Source organism: Pristis pectinata, chromosome 4 (genome assembly GCF_009764475.1).
Source record: "Pristis pectinata isolate sPriPec2 chromosome 4, sPriPec2.1.pri, whole genome shotgun sequence".
Classification (NCBI taxonomy): domain Eukaryota; kingdom Metazoa; phylum Chordata; class Chondrichthyes; order Rhinopristiformes; family Pristidae; genus Pristis; species Pristis pectinata.
The window spans coordinates 46,720,462-46,743,923 of record NC_067408.1 but is presented as its reverse complement, the minus strand read 5'-3'; the positions used below and the strand labels follow the sequence as shown (position 1 = coordinate 46,743,923).

The window sequence follows — 23,462 nt, the reverse complement described above, 5'->3', positions numbered from 1 at the left end:
GGTCTGCTACCTCTGCACACCTCCCTCACTTGAAATAGGCTTGCAAGGATAATGTGTGGATTTTTGTATAGAAATCTCTAATTGCAATGTGGGCAATAACAAGAGTACCAGAGCTTTCATGAACTCAGTTTGCAGCTGCTTCCTGGTGATGGGATGCACAATTTGTTTGTTTCCTGTGTCTTGGATATTGCAGGTTTCATCAGCTTATTACTAAATACGTAACCTTTGACTTAATGCATGTTTGCTTAGTTTAATAGTTAAACCTTATTGCAACCTTTGGAACATTGACCGTAAATAGTTCTGATGTGCTTTTCAGAAAGCACTACAGATAGTAATACATTGCCTAAAAGGGGCTAACTAATCCCAGTGATATGGTTTGAAAATAACAAACCTCTGCAGCATAATTTTGAAGAATTATTAAACAGCTTTGCTTATACAAGCTTGGGGATTGTACAATGCAATCTATGTCACGTTGGACTCCTGCAGTACAAAATTGTGCAGTTCCTTCTGTTATTGAAAAATAAGAAGTTTTGTTATCTCCCAAGTATCTAGTTCATTAGCCTTAGAAACATGCAGAGATCCATGGAGAACAAAGGATAATTTCTGGAGTGGTAAAGGCCAACTAAATGTAGGGACAAATCTTTGCCATTAGTCATCCTTGCACCAAGCCAAATAAGAGTCTGAACTTGTGTTTCCTCCTTCACTAACCAGATTCATAAATACCATCTGAAAGATGCATCCTTAAGGCCATTGGAACGGGATGTGTCTTGTTTGTTATGGCCTGATATTAGAATGTAGAACAGTGCAGCACAGGAACAGGCCCTTCAGCCCACCATGTCTGTGACGACCATGATACCAATCTCATGTGTCTATATCCCTCTATTCCCTGCCTGTTCATGTGAAATATTCTATTACTGCAAAATTCTTTATTTCCTCATACATGTAAGGGGAATGAATCTTGTGGAATTCTTCATAACTGTGCCTGGTACAGTATTAAAATGACTGATCAAAGTCATCCTAAAAGCTTGTGACAGAAGTGGTCTGTCACTACTCATTTTTTTCAACCTATTTGCAGCCTCTGATGTGATTGACCATGCAATACATCTTCAACACTTCTGTCATCATCCATCTGGGTGGGTCTAGACTGCTCTGTTCCATTCTTATCCATGTACCCATAGCCAGAGAAACTTCTACATGCCTCGCTTTTAAATGACCAGCCTCTGGTATTGCAACCGTGTCCCCTTGTTTGTGTCTCTCCCACAAGTTCTGCTCTTCATTGAGCTTTGGATAACCTCAAGTTAATTGTCCCTGTCTGAATTTACACCAAGTGATGACTACACATCACCCCTGTGGTTGCTGACCTGCACTGGCTCCAAGTTGAACAACAAATCCCTATCAGTGTACTTTCTTGCAGCTACACCCTTCCAAGTTAATTACATTCTAAGCCTGGCCTCTGTGACCCTGAATTTAATAGCTCAGCCAATGGTGGTCATGCCTTAAGCTCCTGTGGAGAACTTTAAAGATGTTAGAAAAATAGAAGTTGTTATTTGAAAATACTCTGATGGGCTGCTATGTCTGGGTCTTGGTAAATGTGTCATCATTTATGGAAATGACCAACTTTATTTTTGTACTTGAGATTCTGAATAAATCTATATGCAATACTCCATTGCATATCTCCAAACTTTTAAATCTTAACATTCCATCTTCTATCATAACACTTGCATGAGAGTTGATGATTTGGTGTGACATAGAAGTGAGTAGGTAGCTGTGAGATATGATTAGCCACTTCTACCTTTTAATGCATAGTTCTTTGGATTTAAAAATTTAAAAAAACTAATATCTAGTGAAAATATTTCCTCTTGGATTCATAGAACTGCACAGCATGGAAACAGGCCATTCGGCCCTCCTGAGTCCTGACCAATCATCTGGCACCCTTTTACGGTAATTCTATGTTAATCCCAATGTTTTATTCTCCCACATTTACTTCAACTCCCCCCAAAATCTTCCTTCACATTAGGGGCAATTTACAGTGTCCAATTAACCTATCAACCTGCATATCTTTGAATGTGGGAGGAAACCCAAGTGGTCTTGTGCATACTCAAAGTCAGGATTGAATCTGGGTTGCTGGGACCGTGAGGCAGTAGTTGTACCACTGTGCTGCCTATTCAAATTCTTTTCCTTGTATGGCTTTGCTCAGTTAGTAACTAAAATGAAATGAATTCTCTAATATGCAGACATTAAATCCTATGAGCCCCCACCCTGGAAACAAGTTGGTCACTACTTTTGCAAGTAAATGTGGATGGTGCCCTGTTAGTTGACACATCAACAGAGGGAGATTTTACATCTCCATGTACACAGTGTATATGTAATTGACTGTGGTCGTTACTCTTGATTAATGAACCTTCGGCCTGCACAGTTTTCAAAGGATCCCTGAACCAGTTTAAAAAAAAATTTGTCTTTCTCTCCACTCCCTGAGATCACTGCATTCAGTTTCAAATCAACTTTCCTAAGCAGATAATTCTTGTGGACACCCTGTAAAATTATATGGAACAATATGGAATAGAATCATTCTTAAGCAAAAATAGCCTTGTGGCCTTGGGAACTCTGGTACATTTGGATGAAAGTTCCCTGGCTGACGTTTGCACCTGTTTTATCCCACAATGACACCTTGGGTCAGGCAGGTTCTCTAAGAGCTCTAATTGCTTTATTTTTTTTCTGGCTTTATTCTGAGGAGCCATATGTTCCATTCCCAATAGCTGTTCCAAATTATTTTTCTTGAGTTGGAATAAAATGCAAATTTGTAATTTAGTTCAACTTGATGTACAGACAACAAAATCTGAGGTTAAATATCTTCATCTAACTTATAAAATTTTTAAAAATTATTCATTATTTGGAATGAGTATCTTGGGCAAGGCCAGTGTTTATTGCCTCCCTAATGGGTCGAGATGTCTTCTTGAACCACTGCAGTCCTCCTGTGCTGTACTCCCACAGTGCTGTTGGGGAGGGGAATCCAGGATCTAGATTCAATGGTGATACATTTCCAAATCAGAATGATGTGCACTTTGAAGTGGTGGTGTTCCCTGGGCCTGTCGCTTGTTGGTGGCAGAAGTTACGGGTTTGGGAGGTGTTGTCAGAGTAGCCTGGGTGAGTAACTGGAGAGAATTCATTGCAGCCACTGTGTGCTGGTAGTAAGAGAGTGAATGTTTAGGGGGTGAATGGTGTGCCAATCAAATGGGCTCCTTTGTCCTGGATGCTGTTGAACTTCTTGAGTGTTGTTGAAGTTGCACTCATCTAGGCAAGTGAAAATTATTCCATCATCTTGACCTGTGATTTGTAGATGGTGGAAAGACCTTTTGGGTGTTGGGTGGCAAGCTTCTCACTGCAGGAAACCCAGTCTCTAATTGGCTCTTGTAGCCACAGTATTTGTGGCTGGTCCAGATGAGTTTCTGGTCAGTTGTCATCCCAGAAGGTTGATGAGAGGGGAGTCGGCAATGGTAATGCCATTAAATGTTAATGGTAGATGGTTAGACTTTCTCTTGCTGGAGATGGCCATTGATTAGTACTTTGGTGTGAATGTTGTCTAGGTCTTGCTGCACGTAGGGATAGATGAGTTCATTTGCTGAGGAGTTGTAACTGCAATTGTGTGATCATCACTAACTTTCCTTTTTTGACCTTGCAAATGGAAGGAATGTCATTGGAGCAATTGTTGGTGGTTGCATCAGGATACCTGCAGGGATGTCCTGGGACTGGAATGATTAACCTGCAACTACCACAACTATCTCCACTTGATCCCCATACACTTGAAGTTTGCATGGGCTCCTTGATGTCACACTCAATTAAATGCTACCTTGATGTCAAGGGCAGTCACTCTTGCCTCACCTCTGTAATTCAGCTCTTTGGTCCATGTTTGGACCAAGGTTATGATGAGTTTGGCTCCTGGCCTACCCTTCTGCATTCCTCATTGAACCAGGGTTTAGTATTCATAAAGCAAGGGATATGCTGTGCCTTGGGGCTATAGGTTGTGGTGGTTTATATTTCTGCTGCCCACAGCACCTCCTGGATGACCAGTTCTGAGCTGCTAGATCTCTTCTGAACCTATCCCATTTAATGTAATTTAAGTCCACATGATGTGGGGGGGGGGCGGTGGTGTGGTGGTGGTGTGGGAGGATGTTCTGAGTGTGAAGGTGCCACTCTTTATCAACGGGGTGGTAACTTTTATCAATGCTTTTGTGGAGATGCATCTGCTGATGGTAGACTAATGAGGCAAGGTCAAGAAGGTTTATCCCTTCTATTTGGTTAACTCACTACCTGCCAGAAACTCAGACTGACAGCTGTGCCCTTCATGCCTCAGACAATTTGGTCAGTGGTGATACCAGACCTCCCTTGGTGCTGTATATTGAAATCCCCAACCAGAGGACTTTGCCCCTGCTACTTTCAGTACTTCTCCCAAGTGTTGTTGAATGTGGAGGAGCGACGAGTCATCACCTGAGGGAAGATGATGGATGGTAACCAGGTGGAGAAGTTCTTGTCCATGCTTTGCCCGATGACATGACACTTAATAGGATCTGGAGTGAATGTTGAGGACTCCCAGGGATATTCCCTCCTGCCTGTATACCACTGCACCACCACCACTCAAGTATGTCCAGCCAGACAGGACAAACACAAGAATTGTGATGCAGGGCTTTATCTCTAAGTATAATTCTATAGATATAAAGTAAGTAGTCTGCAACAACTCTCCCGATTTGGATACCAGATGTTAACCAATGACTTTTTTTTATAATAGAAAAGGTACCAAGAAGCCCATTTGATTTTAATGCAACATGAACACTTCCTGGAAATGCTTGTTTTAACCAATTCCTCTTTGGCTTCTTAATACATTGATATAATCTGGCTTTCCATAGCCTATTTACTCCTTTTAGAATGGATAGAATGAAAATGGGCACAGGGTCCATGGAACCAGTTTTGTTCAGCCATGCTAATTTTTAATGCCAGTTCTGGTATTTCACTATATCCCTCACCATTTTACTTCCTAAGTATGTCCCTCTTTTAAACATATCATTGACTTCGTGTTCGTGGGGTAATGTTCCAGTTGTTCCACAGAAACAGAAGTCTGCCATTTGGTGATATCCCGGCTGAATTGTATCCCAGTTCCATTTACATCCCTTGATATATCCATAAATACATTTGACAATGTACTTATGTTACTAATCTCATAATTAAAATAGCAGAACATGGATTTTTTTTTTCATTCTTGAAAGTTTCTTGGTTTTGCTTTTTTTTCTTGGCTTTGCTGACCTCGGTGAGTACCTGCACTTGATCCAATATTTGGAATGTCAGGTACATTATCCTCTTCCTTCATCTGAGAAGTTGTGTATCTACTTTTTCCTTTCAAATTCATGAAAGAAGGATTAACTCAAATTCTTTGATTACGCCCTTTTGTTGGAACATGGAACGGTATAGCACTGGAGATAGGACTAAGGTAAATCTGACAGTGTTCTACAAGTACATTAAGAGCAAAAGAATAACCAGGAAAAAAAATACTCAGGCCCATTAAGGAGAACAAGAGAATCTGTGTGTGGCGTCAGATGGTCTAGGTGAGGTCCTAAATGAATACTTTTCCTTGGTATTCACAAAGGAATCAGGCTTTGTAATTTGGAGAATTCAGTGCAGGGGTAAGTGAAAGTCTAGTGCAGGTTTCCATAAGTAAAGAGGAGGTATTTGATGAGTTTGCAGGCTTAAAGGTGGATAAATCCCCAGGCCCTGATAGGATTTATCCCAGGCTGCTACAGGATGCAAGGAAAGAGATTGCTGAAGCACTGGCTGAGATTTTAAGTCTTCACCAGATGCAGGGGAGGTTAATTGGACCTTTTTCCAAACCTTTCAAATGGAATGTTTAATGGAATGCAGACCAGTGTTATCATCATGTCCCCTGTGGCTGAATGCCAAAACACTGTTGTTCAGATTTTAAATGAAGACCAGAGGAGATGCTGAGGGATGAGGAGACACCTATTCTCTTAACATAAAATTCTTAATTTTGGTGTGTTCCATCAGAGAACAACTTAGCCTCATGGGAATCTTTCCCATGCAGCTGGTAAAATTTCAGAGTTTCTGTTTGGCATCAGTGATATGTCCACATCTGACATTAAATAAAATATGTCAGGAAGCATGTATCAATTCAAAATCAGCTTTACACAGATCTACCAGGGTCTTTGAGAGAATTTGTTATTTTTCATTTGGTAAGAAATATTGTTTTGATTGAATAAAATACATTGAATGTGCTGCATAAGCTTGCACTTTCTATGTGTTGACTGAATCCTGTTATATCTGCTCTTCCAGCACTAGTGGAAGATAATGTTCTGATACTTCAGTACAAGTTACAGCCAGTGTTGCTCAAATCCAAATCATTTTAGCTTTGAAGTTTTTAATGGGAGTTTAATGGGATGAAATGAGAAAGCCATTACTTCTAAGTGCAGTCTAGAAGAATTGGCATCTAAGGGTTTTATTTTCCTTTCGTTTTTAATAATAATTAATATTCACCATTGCAACATTTTTCTGCTTGACTGTGAAATCCAGTAAGGTATGTATAATTAATGTATAGCTGAATCTCTTGTTACGGTCTCAGTGAAAGTCCCTTTAAGATAGAGTGTGTGTGTGGGGCGTGCTTACATCAATAGAAGATAAAGGACGTAATGACGTTGTTGAAGAAGTTAGAAGAAGGAGAGAGAGAGAGAGAAGAAGGGAGAGAGACACCAGCCTGCTAGTGTTCTCTATCGATGGATGAGAAACAATAACTGTCTGCCACTGAAATCCATGTATGGAAGTTGGAAGTAATCCGGTGGAGTTCACTTTGTTGCTGACCTGTAGAAGGAAACAGGTATATTTGTGTGTGGACGACCACGATTCGGATGCTTTTCGGGGTGAGGAAGTCACTACCGAGTAAACACTGAAGTGTCGTTTGGGTTCCATCATGGAACATTTGGATTTCGTATTTACTGTCTCTGTGTTTCTCTACGTCTACGTCTTATTTTCAGACAACGGTGGTTGTTGAAGAAGCCCTTGCTCATGTTTCACCTTATGGCTTGCGGAACTGAACTTTAAGAACCATTCCGGAACTGGGAGTTTTGGACTTTGCCACACACACACACACGAAGAGTTTAGTTTTGGGGTTAACGTTCAAGGTTTAACATTTTTGAATTCTAACATACTAACATTTTTACTTTTATTTTACGTATTATCATAAGTAGTGATTAATAAAATAGTTTTTAACACTGAATCATGCTCAGTGTTTCTTTTGTTGCTGGTTCGTGACACTCTTCCTTCCCCAAGCCTGCCTTAGGCAGGTTACTCTTAAGTGATGTTCTATCCAACAAACATTCTTCCTGGAAACCCAGATAACTTCTGTTGTTGTTGTTCTTCTGGAGTTCTGCAGTTCCATCAATGCTAATTTTTTTTAAAAAAAAGCTGTGTTAGGTTTTGTGCTGCAATCTTCACAACTGTAGCTGGTCACTTGTAGGTGAACCTCTCCTTGGCATCAAAATATCAGTATTCAAATTCAAGTGCCTAGAAATTGGACCTATTTGTTCCTTTTTAAAAAAACACACACACACACACACACACACACACACACACACACACATATATATATATGCGCAGACTTATCTAAATGCTCACAGCATTTTCAGCAGATGTCCCATCCACAGAAAAATTGGAGTAGATACTTTCTGTTGTAGTTTTGTTTGCCTGTCTTATTTCTCTGCGTGTGATGTCTCATTGACATTCACAGCTCTTAATTACTGAATAACAGAAATTGAATCGGAAGGTCATGATCTATGACCTCCATAATTTACTTGTAATAAAACAAGGAGAATGTCACCCTAAAAGTATTGAAAGCTACCCAATTTAAAGGAATAAAACAGAAAATGCTGGAAACACTCAGCAGGTCAGGCAGCATCTGTGAAAGAGGAACAAAGTTTCAAGTCCAAGATTCTTCTTCAGAACTGTTTATCCTGCAGTTCTGATTCTTATTTCAGGTTTTCAGCTTTTGCAGTTTTATTTGATTTAAAGGGAGATCACTGTAAATCCCCACACTGCCTTTATCAATTTTATTGTTTTAAAAATGCCACCCAGCACATGGGAAATGATTGTGTTCCTCAGTTCATCCGTAGCCTCATCACAGCACTTGTCCCTCAGCCTCTTCCTACAGTTCTATAGCTCAGGAACACACCAGTTGCCATGGAGAAACCCATTTAATAGTGCTGACCCATTTCTAAGGGTCAGTGCGCAAATACTACCTTGCATGTACCAGTGTGTGAATGGTGCAGTAGGGTTTAAACACCTCTTAAAGGGAGTGAATCATGATAATGGTTTCTTAAAGCAAAGATGTTCCAAGTTCACAATTCTGTCTCTTTTGACTTGACACTAGCACCCATTTAAAGCATCAAGTAGGCTTAAATTCCAGCTTCTAGATAAAGGATCCTATCTTGTACACTCTGAGCATGGTGAATAGATCCTTTTTCTCAAACTGATGCTCATCCACTGTAACATGCTTTTTTTCTTCCTTTTCCACCAGTTGATCTGTTTGTAATGTTCACTGTAACACAACGCCTTGGAGGATATGAGGCGGTGAGTTTCCTTCTTATTTCCACTGAACTGTTAACATACGCATTTGTAATTGGTCTTGAACAATTTTTGGAATGTTGGAACTCAGTTGAGTGTACCCCTGCGCTATGGCAATTCAGGTAATGGAAATTTTCCCATGCAATTCACAAATTACTCCCAAAAAAATTTGAGATATTAAGTAAAAATGTGCTCTTGCAGAATTCATGTGCAGAAAAAATAAATAAACACAAAATGTGAAAGAAACAGCAAATTTTGTCAAGGGTTCATGTTATGGAGAATCATTATGTGAACAGTTCTCTAGGAACACAACCCCTCTGTAATGAGGGGGGTGTACTGTCGTGTGTGATAGAGAGAATACTGAGATTGAAATTCTTTTGACTTAGAAGAGGCACCAGCATTCACACTTTTGAGGCACCTCTCCTTAACAAATACGTCCAAATTGTCTGATCACCAAGTACAAAATCATCCTGATTCCTCATTTCCCTTCCCTCTTGTCAGTAGTGTATTCCAGAATAAACTGTGTCCTGATTTCTTTTTTCCCCCGGTCTCCTTTGACTTGGATCCCATAATCTGACAGTCCTCCTTGCTTTTATATATTCATTTTGCCATATCTGCATTATTCAATGGAGTCATCAAGAAACTATCATCCTCTGAAACCCTTTCCTTCGTTAAGCAGCCTATGGGAATAGTTGTTATTATCCTGCTTGAAGCCCCAAGTGCCCTGATTACATACCAAAATGAACACTGGTTTACTCGATGAACTTCCAGTAACACATCACGATACTGCTGATTCAAGGTTTAAAACACTTGGTCTTTTGTCAAAAATTTGCTTAAAATACTGAATAACATCAAATTTAAATTTAAAGTTGTGTTATCCAGCATTTGTGATAACATCTATTAAAAGTTTCAATCTCCTGTTGCAGGTAACTGCTCGCCGCTTGTGGAAACACATTTATGATGAGCTGGGTGGTAACCCAGGGAGCACCAGTGCTGCCACTTGTACCAGGAGACACTATGAGAGGTAGAGTACATTGGACCTCATTGGCAGCCTACATTCTTTGAACTCCAACCAGCAATAAAACCTATAACAACTTCAACAATGGACAAAATCCAATCTTGATGTTTCTGAATGTAAGGGGGTGTTGTGGGGTTGATGGAAGGAGTGTTCAGTCATTTTTTTTACCTTTTGAACACATCAACTAAAGTGGATTGGTGAAGGATCTCTGTTTCATTAGTGAGTGAATGTTGTAATCCTTTCCACTTTTTCCCTTTAGGAACATAGCACAAAAGTATTACTGTTTTGCTCTGTAAAAAGGTTCAAGGTGAAATAAACTCCCACAGAATGAATCCAGTTGTTGTAACTTTGCATTAGTTTGGCTTTGGGTACAGACCAAGAGGAGATGAAGCCAGTTATCTTTGTAACGAAAAGCTGTTTCATAATATAAAATTTCCTAAATAAATTGAACCAAGTTCACACCCAATAAAATCCCTCTTTATTAGCACTGTGACAATGACTGTGATTAGATTCAAGTCTGGCTTACTGTTTTTTAAAATATCTGTACTATATACTTTATTCTCCAGCAAATTTTCTTCTTTTTGAACATTCGAGGTAGGGACAGTGATTAAAAAGGAAGTTGAATGCCTTGTTCATTATGTAGTGGCTAGTTCAGTCAAAATATTCAAGCATTTTGCCTCCATTGGGCCATTGTTCTACATGGTGTTGAAAATCGGCAGCTAAATAATATCCATAAATTTCCACTTCTTTTCACAAGTTGTACCATCGTTGATACTAGGAAGTTCTTGTTCAGTGAAAAGACAATTATTCTACTCATAGACAATTCAACTTTCCAGGTATACAGAATTGGAAAAGGGCAAGACTGAGTTGCCTGGGCTTTAAGAGGCAGATTACCAAGCATCTCTGCTTGCATCTCAACTCTGCGACCTCCTGACCCCAAAATAATATGAATAAATTTTGGACAGGTGGATAACTGGAATGATTTCCCCCCTTTCCTTTCCCATATAAAGCAGAAAATTGATTCAAAATTAAGTCAGGTATCGGAGGGAGTTTCCAGTGCAAAGAAAGTGACTTCAGTGATAATTTCATTCATTCTCAAATTCTTACTGAGCTTGGAGAACCTTCAGGTGATTGCTGCCCTATGTGCTATGGCAGCTGGAGAAAGTTGGGCAGCGAGTAAGTAATGGTTGAAGTTAACCCTAGGCAATGTGGTGAGATGACACCCGGTGCTGTTTCCCTGCAGACTGATCCTTCCATATGAACGCTACCTCAAAGGGGAGGAGCATAAACCACTGCCACCAGCCAAGCCACGCAAGCACACTACGAGCACGTCTGAGGACTCTGAGAAAGATGTTAAAACTAAAAATGGGGAGCTGAACATGAAAGTAAAGAAAGGTCAAGATGTGACTAGGATATTAGAGAAGGAGGTGAGATTCTTTTCATTTGTACTGATTTACAGTATGGACTTGTATATTCTGAAAAACTGTAGACCTTCATCCAGTTTACACTACCTTTTTGTTGTATGCTATTTTCTCACATTTCTTAAGTACAGATAACAATTTAGTGAAATATTTGCAGTTTTTTTAATATGGCATTTTCTCTACCTCTCACTTCCTCTACTATAGCCAATCATACATTCCCCGTTTGGGATAATTATTGATCATATTACACTTGAGATGTACAAGTAGTTCAGGGAAGCTTGCTGTGGTCCACGCTACGTGGTCTAATAATGGCACACTTGACTCTGTGGATAACGTTCTCACCTTTCAGTCAGAAACATGAAGGTTCAAGCCTTGCTCCAGAGAGCTGAATACACTTCACTAGAAGAGAGTGCTGCACAGTGGCAGATGCTATAGTTTGGTCTGGACATTGAAGTTTCCAGCTGTTTGGTGCAAAAGATTCCCTGGTATTAATCTGAAAAAATACAGGAGAGGTCTTGCTGATGTGGTAGCCAATATGTATTCCTTAATTCATCCACTAAAAAGATTATCTTTTCATTATTACACTGCTGTTAATGGGATCTTGCTGTTCACAAATTAGCTGCCATGCTTCCTTCATGGTGCTGAAGCATAGTAGCCAGATTAAGTTGATGTTAATCATCCACGTAAACTTTCGCCCTAATCCTTTCCTTTAATTTCCCCTTTGTCCCTTTTCTTACTGCCCCCAACCTCATCTATTCTAAAGGTAAGCATTTACTGTTCAGTTGCAAGTGCAATAGCTAACGATTTCCTTCTGCTGCCTTTTGCTTGCCTTGTTCTTTCTATTGTGGTGTGGCTGAGGTTAGGAATATGTTTGAAGTGGGGAAAAAGTCAGGAGGAATCTCCTTTCTCCAAATAATGCAAGCTCCCTTCTGAATCTGTAGCATACTTTGTAATGCTCCCAAACTGTGAGTGGGAGCAGCACAAGGTAAAGGAATGCTGGTGATAGGATTCATCCAGTCGGTGCCTATTCGCTGATTATGGGTAGCGAGAAACTGTCTGACTGCATTGCTAATTTCCCAAAAATAATGCAGCCTTTTCGGTCCTTCCTACTTCACAGGTCTGCATGTGGAGAGTTTAAAACGCAAAATAACGGGGTGCGCTTCTGAAATTTGGAAGCTGAATTTGAAGCTATAAACAGAAGATGCTGGAAACATTAAACAGATCAGGGAGCATCTGTGGAGAGAGAAACAGTTGGCATTCTGGGTTGACCTGAAAAGCTGTAGGTCCCTTTAGCACTCTTCCCCAGCATTCTTGGTTCTTATTTCAAACTTCCAGCATGTATGGTTTTTGCTTTTCAATTACTGAATTTATAAACCATCATTTGAATGCTGGACAATCCTTGACCCGTGCTCCTCCATGTCACTAACTAATTTAATTGATAAATTCACCATGTTGTGCTATTCAAATAGTCCAGGTTTGATTAATTGTTTTTGTCCTGATATAACTCACTCCAGCTAACAACTGATGGTGGTGGCAGTAAAATTAGCCTCCACACCTGTCGATCCCTGCTATTCAGTTAATCTGGAACTCAAAGCCGGAAAACTCAAAGCTGTCAAACAACTGACTGGAACAGGGTTGGAATCCACTGAACATCTCCACAGCTGAGCATGATGTTGATGCTTTGGGTACCTGGATTATGAGGCTATCTAATGAGGTTCTGTAATATCTGTTGCTCCTTCAGCAACTGTGCTGTAGTGAGAGTTGGTGCTTAAGCAGAGGGTTTGTGTTATCAAACTGGAGAGGGTGACGTAGGGGCAGTAAATGAATCGATTCTCTCTTCACTTTTTCAGGATCAACAACCAAGAGGTGAAAGATGCCAAGAGAATAGACAAAGGACTATCACTGCTCAACACTTAAACACTCAGGGCCATTCCCAAGACAGACGAATGCAAACACTAAAATGCAAAAGCCAAGACAATGCTGCATCGATTGCAGAGGAATGTTCCGGAAGCAAGGCTTGCCCTCCCACAGGACTGAACACAAGTGAGAAAATGGAGGCTAAAACATTTCGACCACATGAAAACAAAATAAGAAACCAGGAAAATCGAGAGTGTCCAAATGCAGGAAAAAAACAGAAGTCACCCCTTCACCCTCAGGACTTGTCCAGTGGCCCCAGTGTTAAACAAAGTCTGCATATGGGCACAGAGGGCAGTAAGCCCATCTTTCCATCTGCAATGTTCCAACACCTTCACTCTGGAATACTGAACTTCCAGTTGCCTGAAGGCATTTCTCCTCTTGATGTTCTCAAAAGCCGGCTTGGATTGGCCACATCCAAGGATCTATCCAGACCTACTTTGCACAGAACCCTCAAGGTAGAACAACCACAGAGCATCGCATTGGATAATCAAAAGATCAAAGTCTACGCCAAATCTCTGGGAGAACCTGGAACACAACATGCGGCAGGGCTGAAGAGAAAAGAATCTAAAGGTGTCCCTGAGCCAGCAAAGAGGCTGGGTTTTGGACAAGTGAATGGAATTCGACTAGTAAAAGGAAATCCATCTACGCTGTCCTCATTAAATAATTCAAGTTCCGTCAAACATGTTGCAAGTTCCAAGGCAGAGCATGACTCTAACTCAAGGCCAGTGGGGCTACTTGTAGGTAATGGTAGCGGAGCTTCACTGGGTCGCCCGACGAAGTTGGGTGTGGTGGAGGAAGGTTTGAATTTAAGCAAGTCCAAGGACAGCAGCTATATATATGATCATAAAGGGCAACTGTATGAGATTTTACCTCAGAATTTATCTAACAAACAGTTACCGCCAAAAAGTGAGCCTTCCATACAGTACAGGGAACAGTCCTCTCCACTGAACCTCAGCAAGTCGAGTAGGAGTTCATCAGGAAAGAGAATTGCAGAATTCATGGATGCATCAGTCTGCGTATCACAGAAGGGTGCCCCTATTTATCTGTTTCCCCAGTCTCTGCAAAACCTTTGTGAGAACAGGGAAAGCCATAAGAAAAATGAGCAACCAATCAAGAAGCTGCGACTGGATTCCTGTTGCACAGAGGTGATTGGCCAGAGGAGAGAATCGACTCACTCAGATCATAGCTCTGGTGTAGAGTCACTTAGTTCATCGCCCCTGAGCCTAGGTTCTGGGGTTATGTCTGATGATGTGCCCACAGACTTAAGTCTACCAAAATATCCTAAGACTCAGAAGCCAGATCACACAGCAACCAATAACGAGAGCCCTCGGGACAAAAGAGCTAGATTGAGCTCTGAGACGGTAGGTAAGCAACCGACAGATCTATCCAAATTGTCTTCTTTTCCCGCTGTATCGGAAGCAACCACTACTCCGGATGGTGTTCAGAGAGCTCCAGCAAAGAGTGATCTTGTGCCACCTGGAACATCCCAAAATTTGGACCAAACAAAGAGCTGTCAAGACGAGCTTCCAAAAAACTCTGAAAGGAGACTGTTCCCAATAAGCAGCAAGACACCAGCTGAGCAAAGCCTCCCTCCACCCCGCCTGGAAGAGCCAAGCAAAGAGGATGAGGAGCCAACTGGAAAGAAGTCACTTGCATCCAATTTGTCCGAAGTCAGCCAAGATAGAAAGCGTCAGAAGGACCAAGAATCAAATCTGTCTAGTCATCAGGATTTGTCCTCAAGTGGTGAAGAGGACAACAACAAAGGGGCACTCTCGGGCTCCTATCTGCATGGAACCTTTCGCCCAGAGCTTCAGAACGGAGCGGAGAAATTTGGAGCCCACTTTCAGCTGGTTGATTTGAATAAAAACACTGTGGAGGAAGGCAAGTCGGATTCGGTTGTGGTGCCAGTATTGGCCTCTGGCCTTCCTGTTTCACCCGTTATGGTTCCTGGCTCCGTGCAGCATCGACAACTGCTGGCTTCCCACTCACAGCAAATGTACAACCACCTCCTGCGAACCTCTGTGCTGCCTAACTTGCCTTACGATGAGGTGGTAATGCGCAGACTGTCATCCAGCCCGTCAGCTCTCTCTCCCTCCCACCTGTCTACTGTTTACCCTGAGAAGCGAATGTGATCAGCTTTGTCTGATGTCTGTCTCTCATCCAGCCCTCAAATGCTGTATTCAATGTACAGGATTGCATCTGCACTCAGTATTTTTGCCTTTTGTGTGGTGAAACAATGTGCTGTTAAGATTATTTTCTCTCCTAGCTCTCCAAATTCCTTTAAGCAACAAATCATGTCTGAGAGGGAGGATATTAAGCAACCTTCAGCCCTATGTCTTGGCCACTCTGAACTAGCAATGATAAGCTACATGAAACAATCTGGTGACATTCTGATTTATTTTTCTGTCCTCTCACTGTGTGGAGAAGGATGAGACCCATCTTGCAGCTCCTTCAATGACATCTGGGAGTAGTGGTGCTGCATTGAAGCTTGTGGGAGTTGGAGACTGGGTGGCCTTACAGGAGCAACTGATGTGGCATCGATTTGCCAGTCTCATCAAGACTTGGACTTTGAGCAGGGAAGTGCTTCCTTTTAAAGAAGAAAATAACACACTCAGAAATTGAATGATACTACTGTTACTACACATTTGTTGGAGAGGAAAATGGGAGTTGTACTCAGGGAGGGTTTTGTACAATGAACTGCTCTTACAGGCTTATCCCAATAGAATCACAAACTTCGATATTCCATGGTCTCGAGTGCCATGTGGTTGGAAGTGTAAAAGGTTGCGATTTGTCACCACTGTGGTGGAGGACTTGCCTTTATGTGAACAATGGACAAATCTTCTGAAAGATACTGTGAATTAACACGTGTTATGGTCCAAGGTGCTGCTCAAGGATTTGAGACTAGGTCCTCGGCCCCACTCTCAGTAAGAAGGAATCTCCTTGCAAGGGCCGGCCTCCTCCAATCCTTTTGCGTACCCTTGTTTCTGTCCAAGTTGCAGAAAGTCAGAACGTGGATTTTCTGTATAGTTGGCATGCCTGCTATTGCACACATATGACTACTAAATACTGTGGAACTCTGAGGTCAACTTAGATTTGCCAAAGAAGAAAACTTGACCTTAACCAGAAACTGACCTTATCAGGGATACTTGTTCAATTCTATGCGTCCTTTGCCTCGTTGAATTTCCTTGTCTATTGATTGTATGTGGGTGGACAGCATACAGAGAAAGGAAAACTTGTTCTGTTGGCTTGTCTAGACCTTTTTTCAAATTTTTAAAGATGTACTTGCCCTTTGGAAAAGAATACTCCTGTTTCCGGAATATATGTATAGATGGTGTGCAAATGACATTGAACCTTTTTCCAGAAACTTGTCCAGTGTATTGGTGTAGCAGAGTATGGAAAAAAAATGAAACTGATTCAAACATTAAAAATAAATACAATTTCTGTTTGTAAAGAGACCTCAGGACATGTAAGACAGAAAATGCACTGGGTCAATTTGAACAAAGCGTCAAAGAAGCAATATGGAATCTTGTCAGCATTGATGTTTTTCCAACATCAGGTCATCTGATACCACCTCTTCAACCTATTGGAAACCAGAATTCTGAGCTTGGACTCGATACTGAACCATTAGACACCACCTTCTGCATTCTGAATTGGCCTTGTGCAGTATCTATTTTGACAGATTTACTTAATTCAGTACAACCAATTTAAATAACTAACTTCAAACTGTAGTTTCTAAATGTTTAATTTACAGTGCTGAATTTAATTTAGTGTAAATTAGTTTCTGCATACTCTGGCGATGGAGGTACAGTAATATTCCCTCAGGTACTTGCAGCTCATTGCACCTATTAAAATTATAAGAACAAAACCATTCATCATTTTCTCCAATGCCAGAAAGTTCTGCTTGCCAGCACTGAGGTATTTACATTGTACCTCAAGAACTGTTCTTTGAAGTGGTTTTGGTGATCTAAAAGGAAAGAATGGCAGACACCTGTGATATAATTGTTTTATTAGACTAAATATTTTTTTTAAAAATACTGTCAGCTTTTAAAATGATCAACAGCTTGTTAAAAATCGTGTGCTGGAAGATAATATTGACATCCAGTCTTTTTTAGACCAGCTAAATGGATATACTCTGGAGATCTTGGACAGAAAGAACTAAACTGCTCGCCAATGTCTCTGCCATCCTCTGGGATATCTCTAGTTACAAGTACTGTATGCATAGCTGAAAATAGCATTCCTGTGTGGACCTTGTTTGCCCAGCTACTTTCTGTTAAAGACTTGTGGGATCAAAGATAATATAAAGTATAGACTATTATTCTCATATGTACAAATGACACTAGAATTTACTTGCAGTTTGTGTTAGTTGTCCATTTTCTGTAGGTTACTCCTTCAAAGAATTCAAGTGTACATAATTGCAAACATTCTTACGAGTTCATTAAGCAGGTTACTCAGTTACAAACTTGGGCTGAGATTCTGAAAAGGAGAAACACCTTGAAATGGTCACTAACATTTTCATTATTTATTTTGCAATAACTTTTTCCCAAGTTCTGTTTTAAAAGGTTAACTATTATTTGTTAAGCGGTTACTTTTTGCCATCAGATTTAGAAATCCTTTCCATTGAATAATCATTGATTTTTTTAATTTTAGGTTGAAATTATTTTTTTCAAAAAAATCTATTTTAGAACTGTCAAAAGTTTCATTTGTTGTGGTTATACCTGTAATCCAAGCACTCGCACTCCTTTTGCCCTTTTCTATTTTTTCAAACCCAAACAAAACTAAAAATTACATAAAAGGGTTTTAGTATTTCAGAATCCTATGCAAAATAGGCTTAGCACTAGAATCCTTGTTAACCAGATGAATTGTTATGAATGAACTACACTACTGGAAACAGGTTTTAAAGCTCGTTTCTAATTGTTGCTACTGCCCCTGGAGCAGGCAACCAAGCAGTCTAATGTCTACATTTACATGATGGAGTTTGTTCTACTCCATTTTGTAGCCATTTCCTTTACAAATCCCCAGTTATTCCTGACTGCTTTGGGTAGGAAAAGGCTTTGTCCTGATATTATCAGGCAGGAATTAGCAAAGCAGAATAGTGGCAGAAATGGACTTTGTGAAACCCTGTGTCTTTAATTGTTTGAACATGCTTTATCACACAATAAGTTGTTAGTAAAATGAATGCAAAAACAAAAATGTCCTGTCTCTGAGGTGCAGCAGATGACTTAAATGTATGACTACACATTTCTTCCTCGTACATGTCAGGGGTGACTAAGATTCCGATTTCTTTGAACCCTTGGTGGTCACTGGTCCCAAAGCTAGCCCCTTAAACCTTGAACCTTGTCCTTTTCCCAAATTAAATAGATTTCTGTGCTTTGAAGGCTAACTTAAATTCCATTTTCCCAACATTACTGCAATCAGGCAGGTGTCTGCTTTTACACAGAACAAAATGCACAGCAAGCTGGCCAGTGTTATATCAAGGTTACACACTTCAAGCAGGTGGTTGTGGCTTGAGCACCTTGCTGAGAGTGTTGTTGGAATCTGTTCTAACCCTTGTTTCAAATTATTTTGCAGCTTTGCTGTAGTGCTATCTAAAATAATTGTAACAAAATAATATGTTGTGCTGGATGATAAAACAGTATTTCACTGCCCATTGAATAGGTTATTCTGTTGAGTGAGAGAGAGCAAATGTGTAGAATTAGGGAGACAGGTATGTTGTACTCTTTTGCACAAATATAGTCCATTGGATGCAAGTTGTCCTTGATTCTGTCAGTGTGATGATTGTGCCTTTCCAACTCAGTATTCGCCTGTGGCACATTGAAAAGCAAAATACCAAGAGATAGCTTTGGGTGTGTGAGTATGCTATAAACTGCCAGGTGCTATAGGCACAAGAATTACTTCTGCATTTGTCCACATGTACCCAAGAACCTGTGTGCTGTTAAGGGGGAAATTCTTGACTTAAAATAATGCATACAGTTTAACAAAACATACAATCCCAACCAGAAACCGAGTCATTTAGGATGTTGCTGCTGTGATTGACGGCTTGGAACTTGTTGGGTTTCGTGTGTGCTTTGCCTTATTTTACTTTCATCCACATTTCTGATGAAGTATTATGGGAAGGGAGGTGGTTGGAAGTTCTATTACGTGTAGAGTGATCAACACAATCTAATTGACTGCAGTGTAGCCCAACCTCACTTCATCAAGACCAACCATGGTTGTTTGCTAAGAGCAGCTGCTCTGAAGTTATGCAATAATTTGTGTCCCATTCTGGTTGGTTGTCTTAACTCATCCTCCCTCCCAACTTTGATTCATTAGGAATGTAGCAGCTTCATGCCAGCAGTTTTCAATAAGATGCTTTAAACTGGCTCAGTGAAAGTCTGTGTATGACTAGCAAATAACCTTGATAAAATCTATTTGCATTGTTCTGTTGGAAAGTGCTGGTCCATAGTATGTTACAAGGGCTGGTCCAGGCATCGTAACACTAATATTCAAACTTTATGATCTCAAACCACTTTGATTCAGCTGACTTTATTTGTTCAGTATAACTTCTGGTGGTTGATACAGGTCTGCATGTTCTGCAGCAGGTGAGCCCTGTTAGATTTAGGTGAAGTTAAGTAGAAAAGATGCACTTGAATCTACAGTCATTTATTTCTTTCCAGCAACCCCTTCCCTCTCTTAACTGTTTCTCAAACACTATTGCTACATTTTCAGCTTTGGCTGGGACCAGCATTGAGCATCTGAAGTGTTTGATTTGAACATCGCTGTCTGAATGGGTGGCATGAGCTCTGAGGTCGCCACTTTTATCTAGTGCATCTGTTTCTGGTACAAATATAAATTGAGATTTTTTTTGTTCTAATGCTGTTAATTCACACAGGATTATTGAAGACCCTTGTGTTGCCATTGTAGTAGGAGCCAGCAGTTTCTGAGAACCCTTCTTTGGTCAATATGTGCCCATGGAGGGGTGCCACTCAGATTTTACCACCACCTGTGTTTTACAAATAGCAAAGCCATAAGTAATAGAACAAGCAAATAATTAGCTTGAAAACTTTGTGGCATGTATCAAATGTAGCAGTGGCTCTGCATTTCTAAAACCTGTAGTTAACAATATTTGTAAGATATGTGAACTAACCTTTTGGTCATACTGGATTGAGGAATACTGTGGTATGTTCTTTCTTCATACTGTGGATTGATATAAGTGCTATTTTCATTAAATGCTGTCAAATGCACTGTTTCTGAAATCTTGATACTTCCCTTTTTAATCAATTTCCAAACAAAGAAATGTACTGTTTATAATGGGACCATGTTGTATGGAGTACAGTATCCTTTGGAGCATTGTCTTACTCCCTTAGGAACTGTGAAGCTTCAAAGTATTTTTTGTATAATATTCTGATAGTTTGTAAGATGTGTTGCTTATATTTTCACACTACATTATACAGATAACTACTTTTGATAAAAAATATTTACGATTAGATTACTAACTGATTTTTTTGTATGATTTCTTCTTTTCCAGTATATTTCAATCGTATTAAAAAAAATCTGTAAATGTTTTTGTGGCTTTTCAATTGATTCTTTGTCCTTCTGCAAAAGTTCACTGGAAACTTTCTCCAAAAGCAATTTTGCTGTCTGTGGAATTGATATGAATCATTGATCAGTGTTGTGAGTTGGTTTGGAGGCTTGATTTTGCAATGATAGATGTGCCCAATAGGATACAGGGAAAAATAATTTGTGCCTGATTTATTTTCAATGCAGTTTGGGCACATTTTGAAGTGTTTTGGCTTTTTTGTTGAAATCCCTCTCATTGGAAAATTGGATCGGGTTGCAACTTGCCCTTGCGCTAATGTCATTTCTCCATTGTATTTCAATCATGTGATGTTGTCATGTGCACAGCACCCACTGGTTACTTATTAAAAGTAATTGGATCAAAATGTCACAGCTTACAACCTTTGCTATTAATCTAGTTCAATAAGGAGTCCATCATACTAAAGGTAATGAATAATTGTCGATTTGAAGTGTCAGCCAAGGATATAATCTTTACCTTTTTCATTTGTATAAAGAATCCATTGCCAACAGTGCTTGACACAGGTTGGTGTGCTTGGACTGCAGTTCACAGATCTCTCTGTTTAGAATCTGAAGGCTGCCATTAGTTGGAAGAACTTTGGACCACCTGAGTCATTGGCTTGTCCCACACTCCAGCCATCTCCCCATGAGACCTGAGGGCCATCAGTCTCCCCCTCTCCCTCCCCCTCCTGTTTTTTGCTATTTTCCTCTTCCATCCTACACCCCTTCTATTTGACCATCTCCTGAAGCTGCTGTGGAGAGATCACTGTGAGGGCACTTGGCTATTTCCCACAAGAGTGCACAAATGCTATTGCTACCAAACAAACCATAGTGTGTGTAACACACACACAATGCTGGAGGAACTCAGCAGATCAGGCAGCATCTATGGAGGGAAATGAGCAGTCAACATTTCGGGCCAAGACCCTTCATCAGGACTGGAAAGAGAGAGGCCCATGCTCCTCCTGCCCACACCCTTTTATTCTGGCTTCTGCCCTCTTTCCAATCCTGAAGAAGCGTTTCACCCCGAACCGTCGACTGTTCATTTCCCTCCATAGATGCTGCTCAACCTGCTGAGTTCCTCCAGCCTTTTTGGTGTGTTGCTCCAGATTCCAGCATCTGCAATCTTTCTTGCAAATCCAATGGTTTATGTAAAACATGCAGGTTGGGTTTTAATAATTTGTAAAGGGAGTAAACCACAGTAACTATTTCTTAAACAAGGAAATGCTAAATTCACTCCCCCCACCCCCACCCCTGCCCCAGTGACTTCTACTTTGGCACTAGTGCCATACAAAGCACTTACTTGGATCATTGAATCCAATTTCCAGGCAATGGTAACTGCCATGGATGCCAATTGTTAGAGGAGTATGGAAGTATGCATGGCTCTCAAATAAAGAAGCTTGCACAAAGTGCCAGAGGTGTTCCATTAACCTGAAACATCCAATATATTTCCTGCTTTCCTGGTAGCACTCTTATCTAAGAATAAGTGCTGGTATGTTAACGTGCTAAAGTGGGAGTTTCCATATGCAAGGTCAGACTCTAGTCTGCCTTCAACTGAAGCTTACGTGCCCACGTTGCGGTCTAAAGGGAGGGCGTAGGAAATGAGAACTCTAATCCATTACTTTTCCCATCTATCCCAAGCCACTGGGAACAGCAGTGGCATTTTACCATTAACCTGGCCAAGGCTCTGTTTGGTAAGTGCACTTGTATTTCTGAGCTCTGACTCAATGGGTAATACCCATGGGTTCACCTTAGCAATTACATAATATTAGTCTTTACGTCCTAAGTGACTAATAAGGAATTGTTGAGCTGATACCCTCTGTAGTTACTAAAAGTCAGGTTTGTCTTTTGATTGATCCACCTCTGGAAGTTATTTAGGACCCTTTGGAAGCATTGAGAAGATAAAATGAAAGAGAGGTTATTGAATTGTTTCTTCCTATCATTGATACAATTGTGTAATCTGGTGATTGAAGTTGACAGAAATTGATCTTTGCTTATTTTTTTGGGACCTGCCCATTCTTAGTTGATGCTGAGCAGCTGCTTTGGACTGCTTGAGGTCCTTTTGGTGAAGGTGCTTCACAGCACAGATGGGAGTCCCTAGAATTAAAACCACAGCAATGAAAGAATAGCGATATCTTTCCAGATCAGTGGTGTGTGACTTGGAGAGGAACCTGCAGGGTATGGCCCATGTCCCTGCTGCCTTTCTCAGTGCTGGATGTACTGCATTTGGGGGTGCTTTCAGAGAGCCTGGATGAATAACTGCAGTGCATGTTGTAGGTGGTACACACTGCAGCCACTGTGTTATGGGAATGAATGCTTGGGGTGGCAGGTGCCAATCAAGTGGGCTGCTTTGCCCTGGATTGTGTCGAGCTTCTTTGCCCTGGATCGTGTCGAGCTTCTTGACTGGTGTTGGTGGAACAGTACAGCACAGAAGAGGCCCTTTGGCCCACAATGTTGTGCCAACATAGCTAATCCCTCCTACCTACAGGATGCTCATATCCCTCCATTTTCCTCTCATTCATGTGCCCATCTAAGCACCTCTTAAAAGCCCCCAGTGAATTTGCCTCCACCACCCTATCAGGTAACACATTCCAGCCATCCACCACTCTCTCGGTTAAAAAAAACTTAACCCTCATGTCTCTTCTGAACCTACCCCCTCTCACCTTAAATGCATGCCCTCTGGTATTAGATCACTCAATAATAGGAAGAAGATATTGCTTGTCCACCCTATCCATGCTCATCATAATTTTATACACTTCCAACAGATCACCCCTCAGCCTCCATCACTCCAGAGAAAAGAGCCCAAGTTTGTCCAGCCTCTCCTGATAGCACATGCCCTCTAATCCAAGCAGGATCCTCATAAACCTCCTCTGCACCCTCTCTAAAGTCTCAACATCCTTCCTACAATGAGGTGACCAGAACTGCACGTAATACTCTAAATG

At 40.7% G+C, this 23,462-nt stretch overlaps 1 protein-coding gene across 2 annotated transcripts in view; it reads left to right on the top strand.

The window, feature by feature from the left end:
* Positions 1-20,486, top strand: part of LOC127569337 (AT-rich interactive domain-containing protein 5B-like) — a 93,432-nt gene extending 72,946 nt beyond the window's left edge. For both annotated transcript variants that reach the window (XM_052013882.1, XM_052013883.1), the window contains 4 exons: positions 8,570-8,622; positions 9,543-9,640; positions 10,878-11,061; positions 12,906-20,486. In XM_052013882.1, the coding sequence (XP_051869842.1) occupies positions 8,570-8,622; positions 9,543-9,640; positions 10,878-11,061; positions 12,906-15,104 (2,534 nt within the window). In that variant the 3' untranslated portion in view covers positions 15,105-20,486. The remainder of the gene's footprint in view (positions 1-8,569; positions 8,623-9,542; positions 9,641-10,877; positions 11,062-12,905) is intronic.
* Positions 20,487-23,462: the final 2,976 nt, after the last annotated feature.